At 35.9% G+C, this 26,806-nt stretch overlaps 1 protein-coding gene across 1 annotated transcript in view; it reads left to right on the top strand.

Annotated features, from left to right (window-relative positions):
- LOC150078004 (protein diaphanous-like) overlaps nucleotides 1–26,806 on the top strand; it is a 278,573-nt gene that overhangs the window by 190,851 nt on the left and 60,916 nt on the right. Inside the window, 2 exon segments of the mRNA XM_090384426.1 lie at nucleotides 11,976–12,172; nucleotides 26,254–26,340. Coding sequence (XP_090240552.1) covers nucleotides 11,976–12,172; nucleotides 26,254–26,340 — 284 coding nt within the window.

Below are 26,806 nucleotides of genomic sequence, written 5' to 3' on the forward strand. Positions count from 1 at the left end.
CTACTGAAACCTCCCTCCCTCCCCCCATGGGTAGCACAGTTGATAGAATTGCCCTTCTACCCCCTCTGGGTGGAAAAGACCTACTTCGAATCCCGTCGATGATGGGAGGAATTTTTATGAGTCTTTTTCACAACATGATTGAGTTAGTCTGGTTCAGGCGAGGGTAGCATGGATTTCCCCTCCCGGAATCTCGAGTTTTTCGTCCAGCAAAACAGAAAATAGACTACAGAATACACTCAATTCATAAAAAAATATACACAGAGTAACATGGTCTTAGTTGCTGATGCCCAAAAAAAATATAAATAAGGTATGATTAGTGAAGACGTTCAAGAATTATTGGTAGAAAAAGAGGCTGGTGAAGTGGATTTGGTGGAAATGGCATAGAATGTAAAACCAAATCAATTCAGAGGATGATAGCACAAACGAAAATTCTAAACTTCCAAATTTTACACCAAAAAAACATATGGGAAGGCATAAAGTTAGCCGAGCAATTAGAATCTTATTTTTTGAATGCAGGTTCTTGAATGAAAAAGCCCAAAGTTCAAAAGGGAGCTTCAAAAATGCTTAGTTCCATACAATGAAATTCACATAGATTTATCAAGAAAAGCAAACAAACTCAGGTTACTTATTTTTTGAAGAGAGTAGAAGCTAAACGAAATCTAGAATGGTGTTTTTTTTTTAGTTTTGTTAACGAAATAGTGTACTTTTGGAATATAACCTCCCTTTTTGTACTTTTTCTTAGTTTCCTATAACACGGTTTCACACAACACAACATTTTATCTGAACCTAACTACCATGTTATATGAGGGTTACCTATAATTGCAATAGAACAATAATTTGATGGGAGGGATTTGTCACCTGTTTTTGGAACTGGCTGGATATGAGCAAATTTCCAAGCAGAATTAAAAACACCAATGGAATAAGAAAGTGAAAAAAAGGTGCCAGAGAACAGGAGTAAGTTCAGGAGCGCAAGTTTTGAGAACAAGTGGAGAAATGCCATCAGGACCTGGAGCTTTATTAGCATAGATTTGTCAAAGTCCTTCTGACGGAAGACCATAGGGGGCATTGAATGAAGCATACTGGGAATGGTGGGAGGTGTTTTACCAAGATCACTAATACATGAGTTCGAAGAAAAATGGGATGCTAGTAGGTCAGTTTTATCCTTGACTGAAGTGACAATAGACCCATTTGGTTTTGACAGAAATGGGAGCAGAGACGGGCAAAAGCTCAGCCAATAGCTTTGGCAAGAGACCAGAATGCTCGGCTACCATTGGGGAAAGAAGCATGTTTCCTATTCTTAGCCTTTTCAAAATCTAGTTTGGACTGATTAATAATTGCTTTAAAATTGTTGCAAGCTCTGGTGTAGGCAGAAAATGAAACTGAAAAATTGGAAACAAGCCAATTATGACATGCAACATTCTTTTCTTTAATAGCCTTAACACATTTATTGGAAAACCAAAATTTAGATAAAGGACGAGATTTTAAGATGGAGTGTGGAATAAAGGATTCCATTCCTACAAGAATAATTTCACTGACACGATCTGAGCAAACATTGACATCAGGAGTTTTGAAACAGTAATCTGACCAAGGAAAAGAAAAAAAATCTTGCAGGTTATCCCATTTTGCATTCTTGTAATGCCAAACAACATGAGGTTGGGAATATCCGTGAGATAAAGGCTCCATTGGAGAAGAGACATTCACCAAGTTGTGATCTGAGGTGCCTAAAGGACCACCCACCTCGACCATGTAATTAGAAGAATTGTTTGTGAGAAAAAGATCAAGGGTGTTGGCTGTATGGTTAGGATTATCCGGTATTCTGGTAGGTAAAATGACAATCTGTGTGAGGTCATTAATAATTGAAAAAGCCTCAGCATCATGACCAGCTGGGTCAGTGTGACTTGAAAATGGAAGCCAGCTGGAGTTGTGGACATTAAAATCACCAAATAAAATTACCTCACTGTTAGTAAAGTTCAACTGGAGAAAGTCAAGTTGCAACGAGAGGAAGTCAAAGAGTTCCAAGTCATTAGTGGGGTTGGGAGAACAGTAGAGAGCAGATGAATTTGACAGTGAGGTAGAGAGATTTTAAGCCAGAGAAGATCAAAAAGAGGAGATTTCAAATTACCAAGTCTCTGACAGGGAATATCAGAATGGACATATGCAGAAGTACCACCTTTGAAGTGAAGGGAATCATACAACAAATCATGCAGCAAACAATTTGGGCAACTGAGATGAATAGTGGTTGAATCATCCAATAACTGAGATTCTGTCAGAAAACGTACAGAGGTGGGAGCAAAGATGGGCAAAAGTTCAGCCAATAGCTTTGGAAAGAGACGAGAATGCTCGGCTACTGTTGGGGCAAGCTTGTTCAAAGTCTAGTTTGGACTGATTAATAATTGCTTTACAATTGTTGCAAACTCTGGTGTAGGCAGAAAATGAAACCGAAAAATTGGAAACAAGCCAGTTGCGATATGCAGCATTCTTCTCTTGAACAGCCTTAACACATTTATTGGAAAACCAAGGTTTAGATATAAAGGACAAGATTTTAAAGTGGAGTGTGAAACGAAATGCATGAACTTTTGTCGGTGGCTCATTTTCCAGCATGGCCATTATTCCCAATTTCTCAGCCATGTTCTAGTTACAGATGATTCTTGTTTTGGAAAACCAAGGTTTAGATAAAGGACAAGATTTTAAAGTGGAGTGTGAATGCCTGTACATGAATCGTTGCCACAAGTATGAATAAATGCATGAACTTTTGTCAGTGGCTCATTTTGCAGCATGGCCATCATCCTCAATTTCTCAGCCATGCTCTAGTTATAGATGATTCTTGTTTTGCAAGAAGTATAATTCTTAACTTTCAGAACTCTCATACTCTGGGCCAAAGAAAACCTTTGTACATTGCCAATACTCATTATCAACATACCTTTTCCTTTAAGATGTGATGTTTGTGGGGACAATCTTATTGGTTCTTATTTTTTACTAGTAAGACTTTCAGGATGACATTTTCTGAGGAACAATTATAGGAACTATTAAAAGACATACCCCTTGAAAATTGGCAAAGATTAATGTTTATGTATAACAGTGCTTCAGTCCACTTCTCCTGTGATGGTTCTGACTTTTTAAATATGGAGTACAATAACTAATGGATTGGTCAGAATGGCCCTGTATAGAGTTTACAATCACCTGACTTCACACACTTAGGCTACTCTGTGTGAGGGAGCAGGTAAAATCCATGATTTATTCTTTATATATTGCCACACAAGATGAATTGAAAAATTTTATTTTGGAAGCTGTTGAGGAACCATTAAGAATAGTCCTTAAATTATGATATGCCCAGGAAATAATGGATTCCTTTATTTTAGTTTCTTTTCATGTTTTGTAATTTATGATTAATGTTTAAGGTGCCAAAGCTTGCAAATTCATTTTTGTGGATGATAGTACTCTTCTAGGCCCGGGTGCCAAGCGTATTTCGAGGCCAAGCGATATTTGTGAGATTTATAAAGTGCTCTTCGAAGGCGATTAAAGTTATTTTTAAGTTTGTACATTTCTCTAAAGCCTTATTTTTTTAAAACCGTTCTACACTTGAAAAGCCACAAGTTAGAACACAGAAAGAAAAACCACCTTTATTTTTTATCCATATTTCTAGGTCACTAACCAACTAACACTTTAACCGCTTGGCCTCCTAGTGGCACTGCTCCTGCCTCGCCGTGGTGGGGCCGAAAATCTTGGCAGGTAACTCCACTTGTCAAGGGCTAAAAGGAGCAAACATGGCAAACACAGACCATCAGGATATTGAGAACGAGAATCCAAAGAGACAAAAGACTGATCGGATGGAGCAACCTTGCCCATCGTTCTTAATCATCCACTCTCTTACTAGTCAGCCCCTTAATAAATTGTCTCCGTTTCTCATACAAAAACATATGGAGGGTATTGCAGGATCTCCCAAGACGGTGAAGAGACTGCAATCAGGAGACTAGTAGAAACCACCAACCACAGACATTCCGAGAAGCTGTTACAACTTACAAGCTTTGCTGGCATTCCAGTTAAAATATCTCCACACACAACCCTAAATTCATCTAAGGCTGTGATATCCAGTTGGGACTTATTGAACGTCACCGAGGAAGAAATAACCCAAGAGCTGCAGGGACAACACGTAATTGAAGCAAGACGAATAATGGTTAAAAAAGATAATGAACTTACACCTACAAGAAATATTATTCTCACCTTCAATACACCCAACTTACTCTCCTCTGTAAAAGCAGGTTATTTACTTTGCCACATCCGCCCTTACATTCCAAACCCTTGAAGATGTTACAAATACCAAAAGTATGGCCACTCACAAACTGTACGCAGAGGAGTTCTTGTCTGCCCAAATTGTGGATCTGCAGATCACATACAAAGTACAGCTACAAAAATGACCTGCCCAAATTGCAAAGGTGACCATCCTGCGTATTCCAAGACATGTGAAAAGTGGAAAACCGAGAAAAAAATAGTAAAATACAAGGTTGAGAACAAAGTAAGTTACCCAGAAGCGAGAAAATTAGTTGCTCCTACTGTAACCAAAAATATATGACCTGTGCCAATGCTGTAAAAAAAATATCAGACAGTCTCCACTCAAACTGATGTAACAGTTCCCACTAACAAATCAATTTCTGATTGGGCTAGAAATGTTCTTTCTAAGCAACAATCCAAGATCTCTGACCAGGCAAATAATACTCCTCTGACAATACCAGGAGCATCTCCTACTCCAGTCATAGATACCATATCCCATAGTTCAAACACAAATGTAGTAAAAAATTTTCAGGACACAACCATGAACACAGATGGCACATCTATACAGGAAGATCCCCTTCTAGAAATCCATGCAGAAGAAATGAACACAGGTCGGCCAGTTTTCTCCAAAAAAGATAAATCTAAATTAGAACGTCATAAGCCAGTAACCTTCAAAAAACAGTCAGATACATCTCCATCAATTAAACACAAATAATGCCTTGTATTTTACAATGGAATTTCAGAGGCTTTCGTTGCAACACAAATGATATCCGTGATCTAATTAACCGATATTCTCCAGTTGCCCTTTGTCTTCAGGAAACTTACCTAACCTCGCAAATTTCTCCTTCAATAAAGAACTATTGTCTTTATCGAAGAGATCGTAATACAGCAAATGCTGCCCATGGTGGTGTAGCAATCCTGATAAATTCAAAGATCGCAACTAAACATATTCCACTTCAAACTGAAATAGAAGCTGTTGCTGTTCATATAACCCTCCATATTACAATAACAGATGTCTCAATATACCTACCACCAAACCATACTTACTGTTGAAAAGATCTTGAAGATCTCTTCATACAGATACTTCCACCTATCTGTATATTAGGGGATTTTAACGGGCACCACCTCTTATGGGGCGATCCTAAACTAGACACACGTGGTCGACTCGTTGAAAGTTTTCTAGAGTCACAAAACCTTACCTTACTCAATACTGGTGCGCACACTCACATACAACTCCCAACTGGACACACACCTCAGCAATAGATCTCTCAATTTGTTCTCCAATACTCTTTCCAACCATAGAGTGGTACGTTTTAAATGATCCAATGGGCAGTGACCACCTTCCAATCATATGCAATGTTTTAATATCACAGACTCCTTCAAACAAGCTCCACAGGAAATTGAAATTTGTTCGTGTAAACTGGGAAAAATTTCGATCATCAATCTCTCTTGACGAGGAAAAAATCCAGCTCCAGAATATCGATAATGTAACAGATTACATCACATCACATCTCCTAAAAGTGGCCAAGGACACAATGCCATTATGAAATCCCCCTGATCGCAAGCATTATAATTACTGGTGGAATGACGAGTGCACAAAAGCAAAGAAAGCAAAAATCAAAGCCTGGAATTTATTTCGGCGATGTCCAACCACAACCAATCTCATTAATTATAAGAAGCTAAGAGCAAAAGCACGATTTGTACAAAGGCAAGCCAAGAAAGAATCCTGGACCCGTTTTGCATTGACCTTTAACAGAAACACTGATCCGAAAACTATATGGAAAAAAATTAGACAGTTATCTGGTAAGGTTCCTACTATACCTTCTCCAATCCTCTCCTGGAAAGGGCAAGATCTATCCAGTTCCTTAGATATTGCTAATGCTTTGGGCAATACTTTTGCTGAAATATCAGCAGCATCAGCATATTCTGCATCATTCCAATGAATTAAAAACACTAGAGAAAAGCATGCCATAAAATTTCAAACCACCCGTACTCTTCCATATAACAAACCTCTGCAATACTCTGAACTTCTGCATGCCATTAGAACAGCCCACAATGGTGCTGCCGGGCCAGATGGGATTTATTATGTCATGCTTCAACATCTCGATGACAAAGCTTTACGCCTGCTTCTGGTTTTTTACAATCGTATATTTTTAGAAAATGTTTTTCCAACTTCTTGGCATCACTCTACTGTTTTGGCATTCCTAAAACCTGGGGAAGATCCAACTAACCCTTATAGCTATAGACCGATCTCTCTCTCAAGCTGCCTGAGCAAAATCCTTGAAAAAATTGTCCACAGAAGACTCGTATGGATCATTGAGTCACAACATCTAATGAGCCATAGTCAGTATGGCTTTCGTAAAAATAGATCATGCTTAGATCTTATGGTCAGGGCTGAATCCGCCATTCGAAATACCCTTGTTAAACGTGAACATCTTGTAATGGCTTCAATAGATATCGAGAAGGCTTTTGACACTACATGGCGGCATGGCATACTTAGTGATCTTTACTCTCTTGGTCTGCGAGGCAGCCTTCCTATATTTGTTCAGAACTTCCTACATACTAGATTGTTTCAAATTCAGTACCAACATGCCCTTTCCAAAACGTTTATCCAGGAAGGAGTACCACAGGGATCAGTACTGAGTGCCACTTTGTTTGCTCTTAGAATAGATTCCATCACCAATCAGCTTCCAAATACAGTTGAGACCTACCTTTATGCAGATGATCTTTCCATCTCCTGCCATTCCCAAAACATGAGGTCTATTGAACAGCAGCTCCAGATATCACTTAATAAAATACAACAGTGGGCCAGCCTCAATGGCTATCAACTTTCGCAGCAGAAAACAGTTGCTATCCATTTTTGTAGACAGTGCAAACTTCATCCGGACCTCGAACTCCAAATTTATAATGTCTCCATCCTGGTCACTAATAGCATCAGATTTCTAGGATTAACACTTGATAATAAGTTAAATTTTATAGACCACATTAAAAATGTACTTACTTCCTGTCTAAAAAAGTTAAATATACTCAGAGCTTTATCCTCCCAAACATGGGGTGCAGATCGTACATCTCTGCTTCGGCTATATCGGGCATTAATCAGATGCCAGATTGAGTGCATTGCACTGACTTGATCCAATTCAACACAATGCTTTGAGACTTTCACTCGGTGCTTTCAGAACATCACCAGCACATAGTCTCTACATTGATGCCCATGAACCCCCACTAACTTTATGTAGGAAAACACTGTTATTGAAGTATGCTGTCAAGATATAAAGCTGTGCCGTGCATCTGACTCAGTCATACCTGTTCAATCCACCATTAGAAAACCTTTTCAGAAATAAACCAAGCATAGTAAAGCCAGCTGGTCTTCGCCTTCTTGAACTGATGCAAATTTGGAATGTTTCCATCCATTCTGTACAACAGGTAACAACTTGTACTCAACCACCATGGGTTCCACCTCCTATACCGACCTGTGACACTTACCTCTCTCAATGGGGAAAGAACATTTTACAAACATCAAATATCAAACAACTTCACGAAGCTCACACTCAAAGCTACTTTGACTTTTCTCCAATTTATACAGACGTCTCTAAATTTAATTCAAACGTTGGAGCGGCTGCAGTGTTTCCAAATACCGTTATTTCAGCATCCTTGCCATCTGAATTCACTATCTTCTCAGCTGAATTATATGCAATCAAACTAGCTTTGCAGAATCTCTCTTCTGACTGTGCTTTAAAATCTGTTATTTACACTGATTCCCACAGCTCAATCTTGGCTTTATGTAACCCCTTAGATAAAGTATATCCTGTTCTAGACGAAATAAAAAGCATATTACTACAAATTGAAGAATGCCATCAACTGGTCACGTTCTGCTGGATTCCAGCTCATTCTGGCATTTTGGGCAATGAACTGGCTGATAAAGCTGCAAAACATCCATCTAGCTTTGACTTAACTAATATCCCTGTTCTGCCTTCAGACTATGCATTAACCATTCAGGCTGCATGCCTGTCAAAATGGACAGCAATATGGCACTCTCAAATTAATAATAAACTCTTTCAATTTAAACATGATCCAAAAATTTGGCACTCCAGTTTCCGCCCATCAAGATGAGAAGAAGTAGTCCTTTCAAGGGTAAGAATAGGACATACTTATCTGACCCACCTTTATTTACTCACAGGGAACGACCTGCCACAGTGTCCACTTTGTAATATAAATCTGAGTATTAAACACATTCTCATTGATTGCCCTTACTACGAACAAGACAGAACTTCAACCCTGCTATCACTGGTTAATCTTCGTAGACCAATAACTTTAGAGAATCTCATTGGAGATGATGCAGATATTTTCGAATTTTTCAACTTCTTAAAGCAAACTGGACTTTTTAATCAATTCTGAATTTATGAAACTTTTTCATTTCTTTTTATAATAAATGAATAGGTGCATTATAGCCAAAGTAGCTTATGCGCCATCAAACCCCCATATCAACAACAACAAGTACTCTTCCACATAGGGCTTGTCTTGTCAACAGATTCTTTCAAAGTTGAGGATGTTCTTTGGATAGAGTAACCAGCCATATTCAGACTGAATCTGACAACCTTTGTGAATCCTTTGAGGAGAAATAATGCATCAGCCTCCTAGAACCTTCTATACGCTAAGATTTCCTCTTGTAGAGGATTGGGCTATATTACCACAAGGCTTTGTTCTCAGCCTTGTAAACAGCATTAGAGCTCGTTATGATTATAATCTTTATTAAATACTTGAATTACACTTAATTGGTCTCTGTTTTAGATAGTTTGATTATATGATTGATTCATGAAAATAAATTGAATTTTTGCTTTCTAACTCATAATGAATAATGTGTGAAATCATTTTTTTTTTTTTTTCTCATTTGGCCAGTGCTACATAAACTCATTAGCTTGCTTTCTTACCAAAATATAGTTTAAAAAAAAAAGAAAAGAAATCCAAGTACATGTATGTAATATTAAAAATAAAACAGTTAAAATCAGTACTTAAGAGCTTTTAGTGTATATTTATTAAAATTATTGAAGTTTTCAAGTAAATTCAACTTTAATTGATAAACTGAAAATATAAAAAAAAGTTAATAGTTTAGTTTTCCTATTTAATCTGGGTGAGGGGATTAATGTTAATATAAAGCAAGTAAAACACTAAGGTCTGGAAGTTTTCTTTGATCAACAAGGTTAATAAACTTAATATTTTACACTTTCACAATAATTAATTTCTGTAAAATCCAATTTTAATATACAGGTGACCCCCGCTTAACGCTGATCATTCGTTCCGGAAAAACAGAGCGCTAAGTGAATCCGCGCTAAGCGAGCGCCGCTTTCCCATAAGGTAACATATGTATTAGTGAGCTGCGGTCGGTGCCATAGGATATTTCCTAATCAACAATAAACGGTAATGAAAAGATGCACAAATGTCGGTCAAAATATTTAATATTCAAATATTTGCACATATAAAATATTCTGCATTACATACGTATAATTATGTGGTAACTACTTGCGTATCAAAAGTAAACTTAAAATTCCAATTAAAATAATGAATTTAATTGATTTAATTTAATGGATGAATTTATCATGAAAAATGTGTGGATTTTGAGTTGAACTTTGGCCCTCTTCCAAATAAACTAAAAGGGGTATTAATTTTAAATGGCCCGCAGCGTTACCACCCAACAATAAAGTCAACTGATCCTTCGCCGCTTTGAAATTTGGCATATTTTTTGTTCTTTCAATATGAAACTTCTTTTAGGCATTCGTTTCCACAAAAGTCCCGCTTCATCTATGTTAAAAACTTGTTGAGAAGTATAACACATAATACCCCTCTTCAATAATTTTAACAAGTTCTTTTTTGAAAGTTTCGGCTCCTTGATCTGCACTAGCGGCTTCTCCCTGGATTTTAAATATATTCTACCAGCCCTTACCAGTTTTAAATGGCTTCACATTTTTTTTTTTTTTTTTTTCTCTCTCTCTCTCTCTCTCTTTTTTTTTTTTTTTTTTTTTTTTTTTAAATATTTAACTTAACTGACTTCTGCATTGGAATATTATCTTCAATAAAATTAGTCTTTCCATTTCAATCCTAATAGCCGGCCTAGTCCTAGTTGCTTGCAGTGGAACAGCTATCTTTGCCGCTGATAAAATTAATTTTTTATGATTGTTCTTACAGTTAAACTTGCAAGTCCTAAATTATGGCACACATCCGCTTGTCGTTGACCGGAATCAATTCGCTTCAAAACGTCTAATTTAATTTTCAAATTCAGTCTTTTTCTTACATTTATAGTCTTCGTACTGCGCCCAGACGTTGTTGCTTTTTCATTCCTGTCGGTCATTATTAGCTCTTCGAAAATATAACCGCGTTGGTCGAATTAATTATGATACAATGTTCAAGTGAACTTTCCGTTACGCACGATGTCTAATACTGTACTGAGTGATGACTAGACTTCGGATAAATGCATATAACCCAAATATTACAAGCAATATATTTGATAATTTTTTAAAATGTTGATCTCGGAACTACGTAACAAGTCACTGTACTGCAATTAAATTAGCGTGCGAGAAAATTTCACTGAGCGTGGGAAAATTCCTCAAGTCGGCGTGGGAAACGTTTTAATGCTGTTTTGCTATTCATTTTCAAGCTATCAACTCCATCAAATGAAACGATTTCGTTAAGTATGTCAAAAATGTAATCTGTAAAAGAGCGTTATAGTGATCTGTGACAGCGTTATAGTCAGATACGGGTTATAATATAAGAACAGCGTTATAGCGAATCAGCGTAAAGCAAACCGCGTTATAACGGGGGCCTGCTGTATAACAAAGCTATCTATTGATATCGAAGGTATTATTACATATCTAATTGCTACTAAGTTTTATTGCACTGTGTTAAGAAAAAAAAAAAAAAACAAATCCAGGTGGCAGTTTTGCCTTAATGAACTTTTATAGTGCTTGCATTTGTTATTGTGCAATAGTCAGAAATTGAAATTAAAGTGCCTTTGTTTGGGATCAAATAGTTTTCACACTTTGCCCATTTAGTTATGCTGAAGTACAGAAAATTGGGTAGCATTGACTGTTCCCTCAAGGGATGCATTTTATAATATTGACATATACATGGGCTAGTACACTTTTTGCCTTCCCAAGGCTCAAAACAAGGGACAACTTACTCTCAAAGTCAACTTGTACTTAAATATCAATGTACTTACTTCTTGGACACCAGATTTTCATGTGAATGCATAAAATTATTCATTCTTTTAAGAATGAATAATTTTATTCTTTTAATTATTCACACTTTTCTACATGGGGAAAACCACTGTTAGTTATTCTACCCATGGTAAAACCCCATCTCTGAGAAATTTTCTGTACCACTAGATGGTATACCACAGAAGGTACCCAGATGCAAACTAAAATAAGATATAACCTTGGTGAAAAAAATTTTGATCTATATTGGCAAAGTTATACCACATCCTGAGTAAAAGCACCAATTTACTGTTTTGAGAGTTTTTACAGCTTATTTTAGTTTAGTATCGCCCTACTCTTCACCCAAGAAGGGGTTGGGGTGGGAGCAAGAATCATTACTGTGGTTATAATAATTTGAACATAAATTTATCATGTAGAGCAGTACAAATTCAAATATGTCTTAGATGCATATTAATATGTCTTTGAAATATAAATTTTTTTTTTTTTTTTTTTTTTTGGTAGTGATTCTTTTAGGGTCACTGAAAATGTCTGCTGCAGAGATGAAGGATTACATCCTCAGAGTGGATGAAGACCGCCTCACAGATGCAATGACACAGCAGCTTACACGTTACATGCCAGAACCAGAACAGCTTAACAGACTTGAACAGTTTAAAGATCAGTTTGATGAACTTGCTGAAGCCGAACAGTTTGCTATTACAGTAAGATATAGGATTCATTTTTGTGATATAGATTTTATTATATCATTAGCCAATCTTTAAAAAATTTCCTAAATCGAAAAATAAAAGGCTAAAGGTATTATTCGTTGAAAGTGTCCAATTGATTACATTAATCATATTAGTAGAATAACATTGCACTTAATTCTGCTACAATATTATTATTGATTTAAATTTCTATATGGAACTTAATTTCATAAAGAGTTGGAGAAACAGCCAGTTGCCATAATATTTAGGTCATTATAGTATCAATGTTTTGAATTTGTTGTTTTGATATATAGAGAAGAGAATTTATGAGCAAGAAAACTAGAACAACTAGTGAATTTACACTTTTATAGGTTGAATTCATATATGCAAAGTGTATTATATAAATTGTTTATATAATGTGTATAACATTATTATACAATGTGTAATAATAATTATGTATATACAAATGTATTATGAAGAAACCTAGGAAGATGAAATTGGTATTGTATATTATGCGAGGAAACAAGGACATGGACTGAGTGGATGAGTTGTCACTTAAATGGAAACTCATCTATCTGTTCAGTCTGCTTCCTTCATAGAACTTAGTACAACTAAATTCTACTTTCTGCTTGGTTCCCCGTGCCTCTGTAGCCAGGTGCGAAGGAGCAGCAGTGCGTTGCACACGCTTCTTGATTAGACCGGGGTTCAAGCCCGTCACCACCAAATACGGAGGATGCGGAAAGGTCAGGGAATGTCCACCGCATATTCACGGAGCAATATGGCCTTAGTTGCTAATGCTCCTAAAAACCAAAAATAACAAACAACTGCTTGGTTGCCCCTAATATACCCACTCGTTGTTTGAATGCCTATCTGATTTCCATAACTAATGATATAAAAATCTGAGTTATTTGTTGATCATCAAGTGAAGCAGTTTCATATATAGTCTTCTACATAATTCTCTTCAGTTTGAAAAAATAAACTTTCTTTTTGCCTATGTATTAATCCCTATCAGCTTGTGTAACATTGTAAAAAAAAAAAAAAAACTTAACTGCCTTCATTTATTGATAGACATCATTTGTGGACATCTGTGTCTATAAGAATCATCTGTTTAGATTCAAAATTACTATTAAAATCACAAAATCTAAAGATCTGTGTTTTAGAAAAATGTCTTCTCTCCCAAGACTCAAAACTTTCTGAAAAGGGCATTTTAATGAAATATCACTGTTTTGCCTTCTCCTCTCCCCTTCTGTGTTCTATAGGTGTGAAATTTGGGCTGTTGCTGTCCTATCTAATAATTTTTACTCTTTTCTGAATACTTTTTTGTCAAAGGGGTTAATCTCGAATGCATTTACCAATTCTAAAGGCAATACAATTCAAGTCTGGCTGCTTTTGGCAAAATGTATTATTAATGTTATTTTTTATTTATATCACATAGGTTATACATATATTATACTAGTATTAGCCATATAGTGCAAGGAAGCCCTATGACTTTTTTGAGTATTGTAATTATTGGACTCTCCCTTCCATCTGGTACAAAATCACATATCACACAAAAACCCAAAAAAAACTAACTTAACAGCTTCTCTTGTTCTTTTTTCAAACAGAGTACATTTCCTTTTCAGATTTTTTTCCTTAACCTTCAGTTTACATTAAGGCTCACAACTTAGATCCATCCCATTTTTTTGATTATACAAAATTTCAGAATCATATTATAAATATGCTACTTTCCTATCAGCCCACTCATTACTTAGTCTTTGCAAATATGCTTAATTAGGAATATTAGTTTTACTTCTCTTGTTCTGCAAATGTTTTTCTTTTCAATAATCCTGTATGATTATTGCTTGTTCCTTATTATACTATATTCAATAAACTGATATTTATTTTTTTTAGATTTATTGAATATATTGTAATATTGTTGTAAATTCAGTTTAATTTTATATAGGATTAATATGGTTCCACTTGATGTGGTAAATAGCATGACCAGGATGGTGTGGCTCATGCAGAATTGTCATCAGTGATTCACCTGTGAGATCCTCGCGTAATATACAATTTTTTGGGCTCACTGTGTTATGTATATAAAGTTCTTCTGTATCTAATGGTAATGCATTTTTTTGTGCTAGATGTAGGAGTGCATGAACTAGTGTTCAAACTTCTCATACCACTAGATGACATCAAGTCTCTAAAAAAGAAAGTAGATGCCTTAGAAAGAAACAAATCTGGTGGTTTGACCATTACTCAAGTGTCCAGCAATATGCTAGGTGATGCTCCCTTGAAAGATGTGACTTCAAGGATAAATAACCAGGTGCAGATTGCTTTAGTTCCAAATGAAGTAATTTTAGGGAAACATGTTCTGTAATAAAAACATATGAAACTGAACCAGGTTATGTCTACCTTCTGCAAAAATTGATAATGTTAATAAACAATTGTCAGTTTAAGTGTAATAGAGCGTTATAATCCATGTGCAACTAATGACAATAAAGGAGAAACCAACTCAGGATTTGGTCATTTCATGACCAAATCCTGAGTTTGGTCATGAAAAATGCTGTGCAGAATGGTTTTTTGGTTGTAATTTTGCCTAGTCACAACAGGAACAATTATATGATGAGAGCCTCATCAGTTAATTCTAGACTTGAGGGATTCTGCAGTGCATATTGAGGAAATTTTTTGCAGCATGGCTTACCCAAATAAATATACCCAATTTGTACAATATGGTGCATCAATTTTTAACTGTTATGCTGGGATTTGTAAAACAAATTATAGTTATAACAAGTTAGACAATGTATGCATTGCATTACATTTGAGACACATTTGATTTTAATTTCTTATATTAGTAGAATTTTTTCCTTTTTCTGTGATTAATAGAAAATGAAAAATAAATAACTAATTATCTTGTTATGAATAATCACTGATTAATTAACTAATACTACATAAAAGTAATTGTTTTAACCTCACAAAATAATATCCATTCACGTTTTGTAATACTTATTTCTTCTGGATTTTTAATAAAAATTCTGTTGCGATTTAATAAAATAAACAAATACCAGCATGTACCTCAGGTTATAGTATGCAGTTACCTTTGTACTTTACTTACTTCCCTTTGATTTTAATAACAGTTGGAAGATAACAAAGATAAACTTCTTTCTCATGATTTGTGAAATTAGGCTTAAGGAAATAAGCTAGGAAAAATGCTTAACTGCTCATCCTGTCCTGAGTTTTGGTGGAGCAGAAATAAATGTGGATTTGTCTTAACACAGAAAATGGATGGTCACTCAATGGAATTAATTATTAATTAATTCCATTATTAGACATATGAGGGGGGGTATCAAAAAGTTACTTCCCGTGACCTAGATACAACATCAGTAGGAAGATGCCGTTTTTAATATGTTGTCTACATTGGCATTAGTAGAGGCATATGATGCAAGAAAGCAAGCTTATACAGCATCAGCCAAAAAAAACTCATTTCACCCATCCATTCACTCCAAACATTTGTCCAGTTCTTCCTTGAATTTATTTAAGCTACCAACTTCCACAGTGACAGAAGTTTGTTCTAGCAATCACCTACCTACTGGCTAGAGGCAAATTTCTGCACATCTATTCAACAACTGTCGTTCCTCAATTTCAGTTTGTGCACTTTCATGTTTGTAATCTGAGGAAGAATCCCATCAGCATTGAGCCTGCTCAATCCACAAGGCCTTATACACCTCAATCAAATCACCTTGCAGGTGCTTAGTCTCCAGACACTGCAACTTTCAGAATTTAAGCCTTTCTTCTTAAGAACACCCCTTTGTTCCCCTCATCTTGTTGCCCTTCTCTTTGCTCGTTCTAGCAACTCTACATCCTTCCTAAAATGAGGCTTCCAGACCTGTATGCAGTATTCAAGGTGTGGCCTGACCATTGCCTCATACAAGAGGATAGTCATCTGCTTATGCCTGCTAGCAAATTTCCTGTGTATCTTTGACAAACTCTATGACCTACTCTGTCTGCATTGCTCAGAAAACATGTCTGACTGCACAATTACCACCAGGTCTCTTTCATTCTCCCACTATCCTGAGTGTAACACCACCCAGTTTGTACATTTCTCTGGAGTTACTGCTACCCATATGCAGTACTTTGCATTTCTCAATGTTAAACTTCAGTTGCCACTTCTCAGCCAATCTGTCCGACTTCCAGATCCTGTTGTAGCAGCATATGTCATTACTGTTATTAATAATCCTGCCAACCTTTATATCATCAATGGAATTAATTATTAATTTATATCTAAAAAAACAGCAGTCTTGTCTAGATGATCATGCAGTGGTTCTTTACACATTTTGACATTAAGCCTGATATACCTTAATCAATATCATTGATAAACATACAAAACAACAATAGGCCCAACATCGAACCCTGGGGGACACCACTAATAACATTAGTCCACAAAGAGCAGTGTCCATTGATTACCACTTGCTGTCTTCTCCCACTCAACCATCATTTTATCCACTGTAGCAACTTGCCCTTAATGTCATACTGCTCCAATTTGTACAATAGTAGTCCATGTGCAACAGTATTACTGGAATCACATTCAGAACAATTAATTGATTCTGACCTTCTTAATATTGATGGAAATTTGCAAATTTCCTCGTGGAAATTTGCAAGGAAGAAAATGTTCAAGAAAAGAAGTTGACATTAAATTAAAAGAACTTGAAGGAATATTTCGCGCCGCTGAAAATTTCAAACAACTAATCATGGATGCAGACCCAGATATCGAGCACAGTATGCAAATTCGCAGGAACATTGAAAAAGATGTGTATCCATACAAGCAAATTTATGATGAAAAGAAGAAAGAAAAGTCTGTGCAAACCAGCCTTTTGAAATATTTTACAAAGAAATAAAGTGAGTTATATATTGCAATTTTTTAATTTCAATAAGCTTTTAATTACTGTACTGCAAATATTTATAATTATCCTTTGCTTTTATACTACTGTACATTAAACTGCCATAAAAAAACGTATTTTTAAAAAATATTGATTGGTATATTTGAAAGTCTTGGAACAAATTAGGCTATTTTGTATTGATTATTAACTTCGATTAGCGCGATTTCGCATAATGCACCATTTTTGCGGAACCGATTAATCGCTCTAATTGAGGGATTCCTGTACTCGTTTAGTTTGGCAGCTATGTGATCATCTACAGTCAAACTGTTGATAGAATAGAATCTTTAATTGCAGCAATGATAGACATACAATTAGTCCCGTCACGGCATGGTGGTGCCAGGGATATCAAGTGGACCAATCTGATTCATTCCCTACCTTTTAGAGTTTATATAACTATAGAAGTCTTTGCATCCTTTGCCAAAGATTTCTCATAATCTGCCTTCGCTTGCGTGTAACCGCCTTCTTGACTTGATTACAGACTAACTTATCTACCATAGTCTTCTGTGTCTCCTGAAAATTTACATGCATCCCATGCATTTTCGTTTTCTGCCACAGGTTTCATTAGTTCATCTGACATCCATTTGGACCTGAACCTAGAACAGTATTTCTTAGTTGGAACAAGAAACCTAGTAGCTTCCAAGATTATCTCCTTGAATGATTACTTCCTTCTCATTTAGAATTTGTTGTTGCTCCCACTGTATAGAATTTAAAAACTGTTTGAGACCACTGTAGTCACCTTTACGAAAACAAAAACCCTTCCCTTTACCCCTGATGGGGTAGATATTCAATAACTAACAGGTGAAATTTCATTTCTGTAGATAATCGTACACCAGAGATGCAGCCCGGAATATGAGGAAGAACACTATGGTTGACAAAGTGGAGTATTGAGCAGTGATCAAGTTCCTGCATTCGGGGGCAAGAAAGCTCAGGAAATTGACGAAGAAATGAAAGTTGTGTATGGGCAGAATTGTCCATCCTATAACACTGTAAAAAAGTGGAAACAGGAGTTCCAGTGCGGTCGTACAAGTGTCTTTGACAAGCCAAGAGACGGAAGGCCATCAACATCCACAGACGAGACCATTTTGAAGGTTGAGCTGCTGTTGCTGAGTGGCAGACGTGTGACAATTAATTTCGTCACAACTGCAGTAGTAATTAGTTATGGATCTGCCCACAGCATTTTACCTAACCATCTGCATGTGTCTAATGTCTCCACACAATGGGTTCCAAGATTGCTGACATCTTTGCTGAAGCAATGTTCTCGCCAACAGTTGGATTTTTGTAATGCAGATGTTGAGAACTTTTTTGATCGGTTAGTGACAAATGACGAATCCTGGGCGTATCAATATGATCTGGAGACTAAAGAAAAATCAAAGCAGCAGAAGTACCCCCCCTCCCAAAAAGGCAAAAACCACTCCACTGCAAAGAAGGTGATGTCTGTGTTTTGGGACAGAAACTGGTTATCCTGACAGATTACCTACCTTGTGGTTCAAAGTGGTTCCACACTTACCGGAGAATACTACAGAAATCTTTTGAAAAAGTTAAGTAATGCTTTAAAGGTGAAAAGGTGTGGAATGCTACTAACAAAAGATGTCTGTCTTCTGTCAGACAATGTACTGGCTCACATTGATGTTGCCACCACCATCTTTGTTGTTCAATGCAGCTTCAAACTACAACAACACCCATCCTATTCTCCTGAGTTACCACCGTCAGACTTCTTGTTTTGAGAAATGAAGAAATCATTGTGTGGATGTTGCTTTGATTCATCTCAGGAAGTCATTAATGAAGTGGGATCGTGGTTTCAAGCAAAAAGTGTGGACTTCTATGGTCAAGGCATTAAACAATTGATCCATAGATGGGAGAAATGTGTTACTCTACATGGAGAGTACATAGAAAAGGATTAAAGTTCATGTGAAATTTCACCTTTCTAGGGCTGTTACAAAGGGTACTAGGAAAGTTTTGCAATATGACGCAACAATGAATCACAGGAAGCTGCTTGTTGCTTCATGTTGAGACATGTTCATACGTGCATAGTAGCCGCTGTGCCAAGTCGATGGGCTCAGTTATTCATTAGTAGTGAGAGTGTAAAGTGCTTGCGATGGCATCGTGGTCACGAAATGAGATGAGGACAGTTTTGCGGTATAATTTCGTGTGTGGTTTAACCATAGACCAGTGCTTAGAAGAAATGACTCTTGCACTAGATGATGATTGTCGACATCGTACAACGATATTCAGGTGGTATAGAGAATTCCAAAGGGGAAATTTCACTCTGGAGGATTCTGAGAGGCCGGGAAGGCCACGAACGTCAGTTACGGAGGAAAACGTTACTGCTGTGAGGAAAATGCTTGACGAAAACAGGCGAGTGACCTACCAACAGATAGTGGATACTTTGGGCCTAAATGCACCAGCAATTCGTTCGATTCTGCAAGATCATTTGCACATGAAGAAACTTTGTTCTCTCTGGGTGCCGCATCAACTGACTGAAGAGCAGATGACACGACGTGTGACTTGGTGCCGGGAGATGTTAAAAAAGTTTGATAAGGGACAATCTCGGTATGTGAACCAGCATTCCAACAACATCGTGACAGGTGACGAGACTTGGCTGTACTATTATGATCTGCCGACCAAGGCTCAAAACAAAGTTTGGGTCTTTGATGATGACGACACACCCGTAATTGTCAGAAAATCCCGATCTGTAAAGAAGAAAATGATAGCTGTATTTTTCAAATCGAGTGGAATTGTGGAACGTGTCGTTTTGGACACGCAGAAGACAGTCACAGCTAAGTGGTATACTGAACAATGCCTGCCTAAAGTCAAGAATGGACACCTGGTACCTCCATCACGATAATGCTCCAGCTCACCGCGCCAAAGCCTGCACCGAATATTTGACCACGACAGGACTGAAACTTCTCGAGCACCCTCCCTACAGTCCAGACCTTGCTCCCTGCGACTTTGTACTGTTCCCGCATGTGAAAATGAAGCTAAAAGGGAGGCGGTTTTCCAGTGATGAGGACCTTCTACGGGCTTGGGACAACGAGTGTGCTTTACTCCCTAGTGAAACTTGGCAGAACTGGTTTAAAGATTGGTTTCGGATGATGAAGAGGTGTATTGAATGTAGAGGAAATTACTTTGAAAAAATTAAATAAAGCTGTATTGCAAAACTTTCCTAGTACCCTTTGTATTATTTCTAGGTAAGGGTACGAACTTTTTGATGATCCCTCATAAGATTTCATTTGGGTTACATTAGTTTGATATACTTTTCTAAAAACGTATGTTGAAGTCCACCCGCCACCCCATTCTATATAAGCAATTAATAGTTTATTTTCACATTTTAATTTTTGATCATTTGTTCTACCTGAATGAAGAGGGATCAGATAATAGCAATTGGCATTGCTATTATCTGATCTGAAAAACCTTTTTACAACCTTGTTCTCAGGTATTGAAAATTTCTGTAACCGGCAAACGCACGCTTTGATTTATTACTGATATCTGAAGTTTCATTATTTGATTACCACAAAATGTTTTTCATATTTTGTAATTTCATCTCTAAGCACATCTGATAAAATTAATTGAATCATTTTCTATGCTTACTGAAGTAGTGGGAAAAACTTGAAGATTACAAGTGTTGTTTTTTTAATAGGGTATCATATTCTGAAGCAGCTGGAAGCTTTCCAGAATGCCTTCTAACAGATTACTTGCATATTTTCTTTATCTCTAGAAGACAGTTATTGCTTTTCTAAGTAACACAGTGTTTATTAACCTTTCATTATATTCCTATTTTTCTCAATTTTTATTATGTAATTCAGTATTAGCTATTTGATTATTCACAAGAATAACAATTCTAGATGATAAAAATTGTTTCAGTTTAAAATAACTATCTGTATGAATTTCAGACCTACTTGCTGTGTTTCCCCTACTGCTTTGTTCAAATGATTCAGTTATCATCCCCTTTTGGTTCCAAAATGTTTTCTTAAATGTTTTGAGTATGCCCAGTAAAATTTATTGAACATGTCACAGCTATTTTTTGATATATTTACACCTAGGGTGCTAGAAAGTTGAGAATGAGTATGAACTATAGACCATACAGTAGCAGTGAATATGATTAGTCTCTCTATATGCAACTTAATTGGACAGTAAGTTTGAGTGACTTGTTATGAGTGATTTCAACTTACCATTCATTGATCGGGAAACATGGCCTGGTATCTTAAGCTGTTGGAGTGAATTTTTTGAATCATCTTGAGTTATTTTATCAATATGTCATCAAGAGTAGAGTTCAACTTTTCCAGAGCTCATCAGCTGAGAAAGTTCTGTAGAAAAAAACCTCAATAGAAAAATTGCCAGCGACAATAGGAAGAATGAAACAGAAAGGTACCAAGAAATTAACAAAAATTACGCATTATTGAGAAAACCAGAATCACCCACGAGGAAACAAGTGTTGCAATTGAAAAAATAATAAATATCCAAGTGAATAAAATATTAAAAAAGAAATAGTTTTAAAAATAAATTACACAAAATGAAACACTAGGCCCTGTAAATCTCATTTAATAAATGTCTAATGGCAAGGTCTTCCCCTACTCTGCTACAAAGCACTACTGACAGTTATTCATGACAGATGTGAAAAATCAGAAGACGACCACCCTTTTGCCAGTCTTTGGGAAAATTTTTGAGAGGATTGCTATGCTTCAGGTTGCACAGAATACAAGGTATGAATATCAGTATTACTTTTGACAGGGCCATGCAGGCCCTTCACAGAGTCACATTCTGATTAACATTTGTTTTGAGAATTCTATGTTTGAGAAATAACCCAAGAATAACTTATACACTAGGTGAAGTAGAGTTAAAAGGTGTAAATGAAGAAAGAAATCAAGTTTTGATGCAATCAGCTATGAAGGTTGTGAGCAGGCAGCCAGGCGCACTTTTTCTTATCAATGATTTACCAAACCTTTCCATCTAAAAAGAAGTACATTATAGTTCCATTATACAAGTCAGTGATGAAACCACATTTCAGTATTGTGCTCAGGTTTTGAAGGTTGCATTTAAGGGGAAATCGACTGGCCTTCTTGACTGAGTCCAAAGATGGATAAATTGTCTGGTGAGAATGACAAAGGGGTGGTCATATGAAGAGAGTCTTCAAAGGTGTAGGTTACATGTCTTGGAGACACATATCAGGGGGATCTGATTGTGGTGTATAAGGCATTGAGAGGGGGGTGAGCAGAGAAAATTCAAATGGGGCTCAAAAATCAGAAGGCATAAATATAAACTGTTGGGAAAGATAATAGATCTGACATTATTGAGCTTATATTTGGTCAATGTGTTGTCAACCACTGGAATAAACTGCCTTCCTGAAAATGATTGAGGTTAACAGTCTGGTGAAATTTAAGGTGCTGCTGGAACATTACTTTCTGCTGGTGGGAAGAGTACAACATTGTGAAGAATACAGGTTGGAATATAGGTGTTTTTTTGTTTTTTTTTTTTAACTGCAGTAAAAGGCTAGCTTCATTGCAACACTGGAACTTCAAGAAGATGAAGTAGAAGAGAAAGGTAGGCCAAATAAATTACTGAATCGTGATTGCTGAATCCGAAAAAAATCTTTGATCATGTACAGTACTTAGTGTATTTCTTTTCAAAGTGAAAAGTCATTTTTTTGCACTATTATAAACAACTTTTTTTACAATTTCTGGCTGCATTTTGTTTTTATTGCTTTATTTTCTGTAAGTATGAATATTTTAGGCAGAACTGAACTATTAAATAAATAAACATAGCATCCATTCCTTCTGCTAAAGGTGGAGGTAGAAGTAAGCAGTGTAAAGTTACTGTGAAAGAGTGGAAGTGATAATTTTGATTTAGCTGGACTTTTTTTTTTTTTTTTTTTGTTTTGCTGTTCTTATGGAAAAAATTAATCTTTTCACTGCAAGATTAGGTAGTAAGTTTTTGTGCTAAATGGCTAAAAGAATTTTCTTATATCCAGTCTACAACTATTCTTTAAATCTATTTCCTCTTGTTTCTACCACCTGGAAAAGAAAATGAGATATTCCTATGATTTCTTTTTCAAAAAAAGAAACTTCTGCCATATTGAGTATTCTTTCACTTTTGTGTAATTTATATTATAATATACTAGATAGTATGAACAAGAACTATAATGCTCAATACGCTGATATCAGTATTTGTAAAAGAATAAGAGAAGTTTACCTCAATATGGTACGTAGAACACTTCTGTAATATAAGATTTTCGGTTGTGTTTTTTTTTTTTTTTTTTTTCATTGTCGTTTTAATTTCTGGAGAGTATCATATAGAAGTGTTCTATGTATCATATTGAGGTAAAATTCTTTTACAAATTATAATATACTATAATACATTCTTTTGCCTTTTATGTAGAGAATTTCTGGTAAGTTCTTCAGAGGAACTAGGCCATGCTTATTAAACAGTAGAGAAATTGACTGCTTGTTCAATCCAGTTTTTTTTTTTTTTATATATGCAAGAGGGTGTGCATGGTTTTTGTCTTTTAAAAAAATCTGTGCTCTCTTATCTATATGAATGCTGTTTGCTTCATGTGATAAAAATAGTGACTATGATGGATTGATTTACCAGTTCTATAAGCAATGATGTGTATAATGAAAATTATATATTCTTACACCAAGTGAAATTTAAATTTATAAAGATGGTACTCTCCAGCATATTATTTGTTCACATTTAATTATCTGCCGGATTTAACTATATTTTATGCAGAATTTTTTGTATATTTGTAATGTATAAGGTGTAGTAAAATGTATTCCCTAGTTAATTGTGAATTAACCATAATAATATTTCGTAACAATAATTTCTTCTTTTCAAAGCTGAAAGGCATAACATTGGTATGCGCTATTGTTAGTATACATCATAAACTGAAATGTTAGAAAGGAGAATGGTAACCTTGGTATATAAAGGTTATAAAGTAACTTTATATAATTAAAACATGATAATTATGAATACCTACTGCTTTAAGAGAAGATATCTAATCCTTTATTTCTGTAATAATTCCACTATAGAGATATCATGCACTTATAACCAGAGAGAAATATGCTTTCACAACATGCCACTTTAATATTAGACTGGCTGGTATGGTACTAATACGGTTACTGTGATGGAGAAATGTGCGACCTTGTTAATGTAACAAATGTGTTTGCAAACTTATCTGTTGAAAAAGTTTTTCAGAGTGAAACAAGTATAGAGCTGTCAATGGAATTAGCTGTTTCTGCTAAAAATATGTTTTATAATTAAAGGAAGATTGTTGATAGCTGCAAAAGAAAGTCAGTAAATCTAATCTTGGTGATTATCAATTTTTGTAAGCTGATTATCAAGAGATAATTAGTATTAGCAAGGGCACATGATGCAAGAAAGCAAGCTTATGTAGCATCAGCCAAGAAGGAAAAAAAAAAAAAAAAAAAAAAAACTTATTTCATCCATCCCCTTGTTCCAAATGTTTGTCAAGTTCTGCCTTGAATCTATTTAAGCTATCACTTCTACAACGACAGATGGAAGTTTGTTCCAGCAATCAACCACCCGCTGGCTAAAGGCAAACTTCCGCACATCTATCCTACAACCATCTTTCCTCAATTTGAATTTATGCCCTCTCAGGCAATTATTCTGAGAAAGAGAAAGAATCCCATCAGCATTGAGCATGCTCAAACCATTCAAGACTTTATACACCTCAATCAGATCACCTCGCAGGTGCCTAGCCTCCAGACACTGTAATTTGCAAAACTTGAGCCTTTCTTCTTAAGAGCAACCTAGTTCTGTTCAGTAATCTTGTTGCCCTTCTCTGTACTCGTTCCAACAGCTCTACATCCTTCTTAAAATGAGGCCTCCAGACCTGTATACAGTTGCCTTATACAAGGGGATAATCACCTCCTTATCCCTGCTAGAAAAATTCCTGTATATCATTGACAAGATATACACCATGAGCTACTCTTGCAGACCATCTGCACTGCTCAGAAAACTTCATATCTACCTGCACAATTACCCCCAGGTCCTTTTCATTCTCTACCACTGTCAGTGCAGTACCACAGAATTGATACATTACTCTGGGATTACTGCTTCCCTTATGTAGTACTTTACATTTGTCAATGTTAAACTTCATTTGCCACCTCTCAGCCCATCTGCTCAACTTTTCTAGATCCTGTTGCAGCAGTGCACTGTCATTAGTCTCATTAACAACCCTGCCAACCTTTGTATTGTCTGCAAACTTGGACATTAAACCTGATACACCATCATCAATATCATTTATAAATACAGAAAACAACAATGGACCCAACACTGAACCCTGAGGGACTCCACTAATAACATTAATCCACGAAGAGCGGTGTCCATTGATTACCACTCTGTCTTCTCCCACATCCCTTTATCCATAGCAGCAATTTGCCTCCAATGCCACACTGCTCCAATTTGTGATGTTTTTCAACTTGAAATAAGGATTCAACAGGAATTTATTTGTTATTTTTTGAGAAGTGTTGCTACCAGCAGATATATCAAAAGGCTAAGTATAATATATTTGGAATAAAACTATATGTATAGCTTTATGCACTTGGTGAAAAATGTTCATATCGCATGAGGCAGTAGCATAAAGAAAATGAATAATATATGGACATTTTATTCAATTCCTTATATTCCGAATTTTACAGAAGGAATCTCAGATTAAGAAAAACAGAATACTGTCTTTAAACAAGGCTTTGCCAACTTTGAAATTAGTATTGTTCTTATTCATTGCTAATGCTGTTGGATGAAGGGTTTATTTGGCATCTTATTTAATACTGAGGTAAGGTCTCGAGCTGGCTTGTTTTTCTTCTTGAAGCTGAACATTGCTGATGACTTTTTAAATATTTAATTAATATTATTTTATTTAATTAATTAAAGTATTTAAATATTTTTCAGTTGTTTCTCAGTAGAAACAACTGAAAAATATTTTTCAGTCACAGTTGTTTCTCTATAGAACTTGAATAATGGGCAAAGGTTCATCTTGAAAGCTTACACACTGTTACAAAGGCAAGACACGCTGAATTAACACCAAAGAAAAATGATAGTAGTAATTGCACCATGGTATAAATTTACTGCGTATATTTAAGAGTGACTTTTATTTATTCACTTCCAGTTGTGATTTAGTTAGAATGGCTTGTAAAAATGCCAATTTATAATATTTAATTCTGTTATTTCCAGGTTGGTAGCATAAAGAGATTAGTGCCACGGTTAAAGTCCATAAGTTTTAAAATGAAATTTTCTGAAATGGTGCAGGATATAAAACCAGTAAGTGTTGTTTTAAGAGAGATTAATGTGATTGTTGATATAATTGAATGCAATAAAAATTTAGAAACATTGTGGAGAGAGAGAGAGAGAGAGAGAGGGAGGGAGGGAGGGAGGGGGAGAGAGAGAGAGGGAGGGAGGGGGAGAGAGAGAGAGAGAGAGAGAGAGAGAGAGAGAGAGAGAGAGAGGGAGAGAGCTGTTTATGGCAATAGCAAAGTAACATCTCTGCTTTGTCCCAGATTTCTGATATCATTGAACATTTTTACAGTTTTTTGGCAAATTTACTTTTCTTCCAGATTTCATTCAGTTGTTTATTTTGTCAAATTTTATTATGTGTGTGTGTGTGTATATATATATATATCTTTTAAATAAATAAATAAATATGCATATATTTTATGATAATGTTTTATTCATCAATCTGATTTCAAATCCACCATAAGTTTAATTATTCATTAACTTATGACTGCCC

The sequence above is a fragment of the Mastigoproctus giganteus genome, chromosome 11, assembly GCF_048544385.1.
Source record: "Mastigoproctus giganteus isolate SK-2022 chromosome 11, ASM4854438v1, whole genome shotgun sequence".
In the NCBI taxonomy this organism is placed as follows: Eukaryota; Metazoa; Arthropoda; class Arachnida; order Uropygi; family Thelyphonidae; genus Mastigoproctus; species Mastigoproctus giganteus.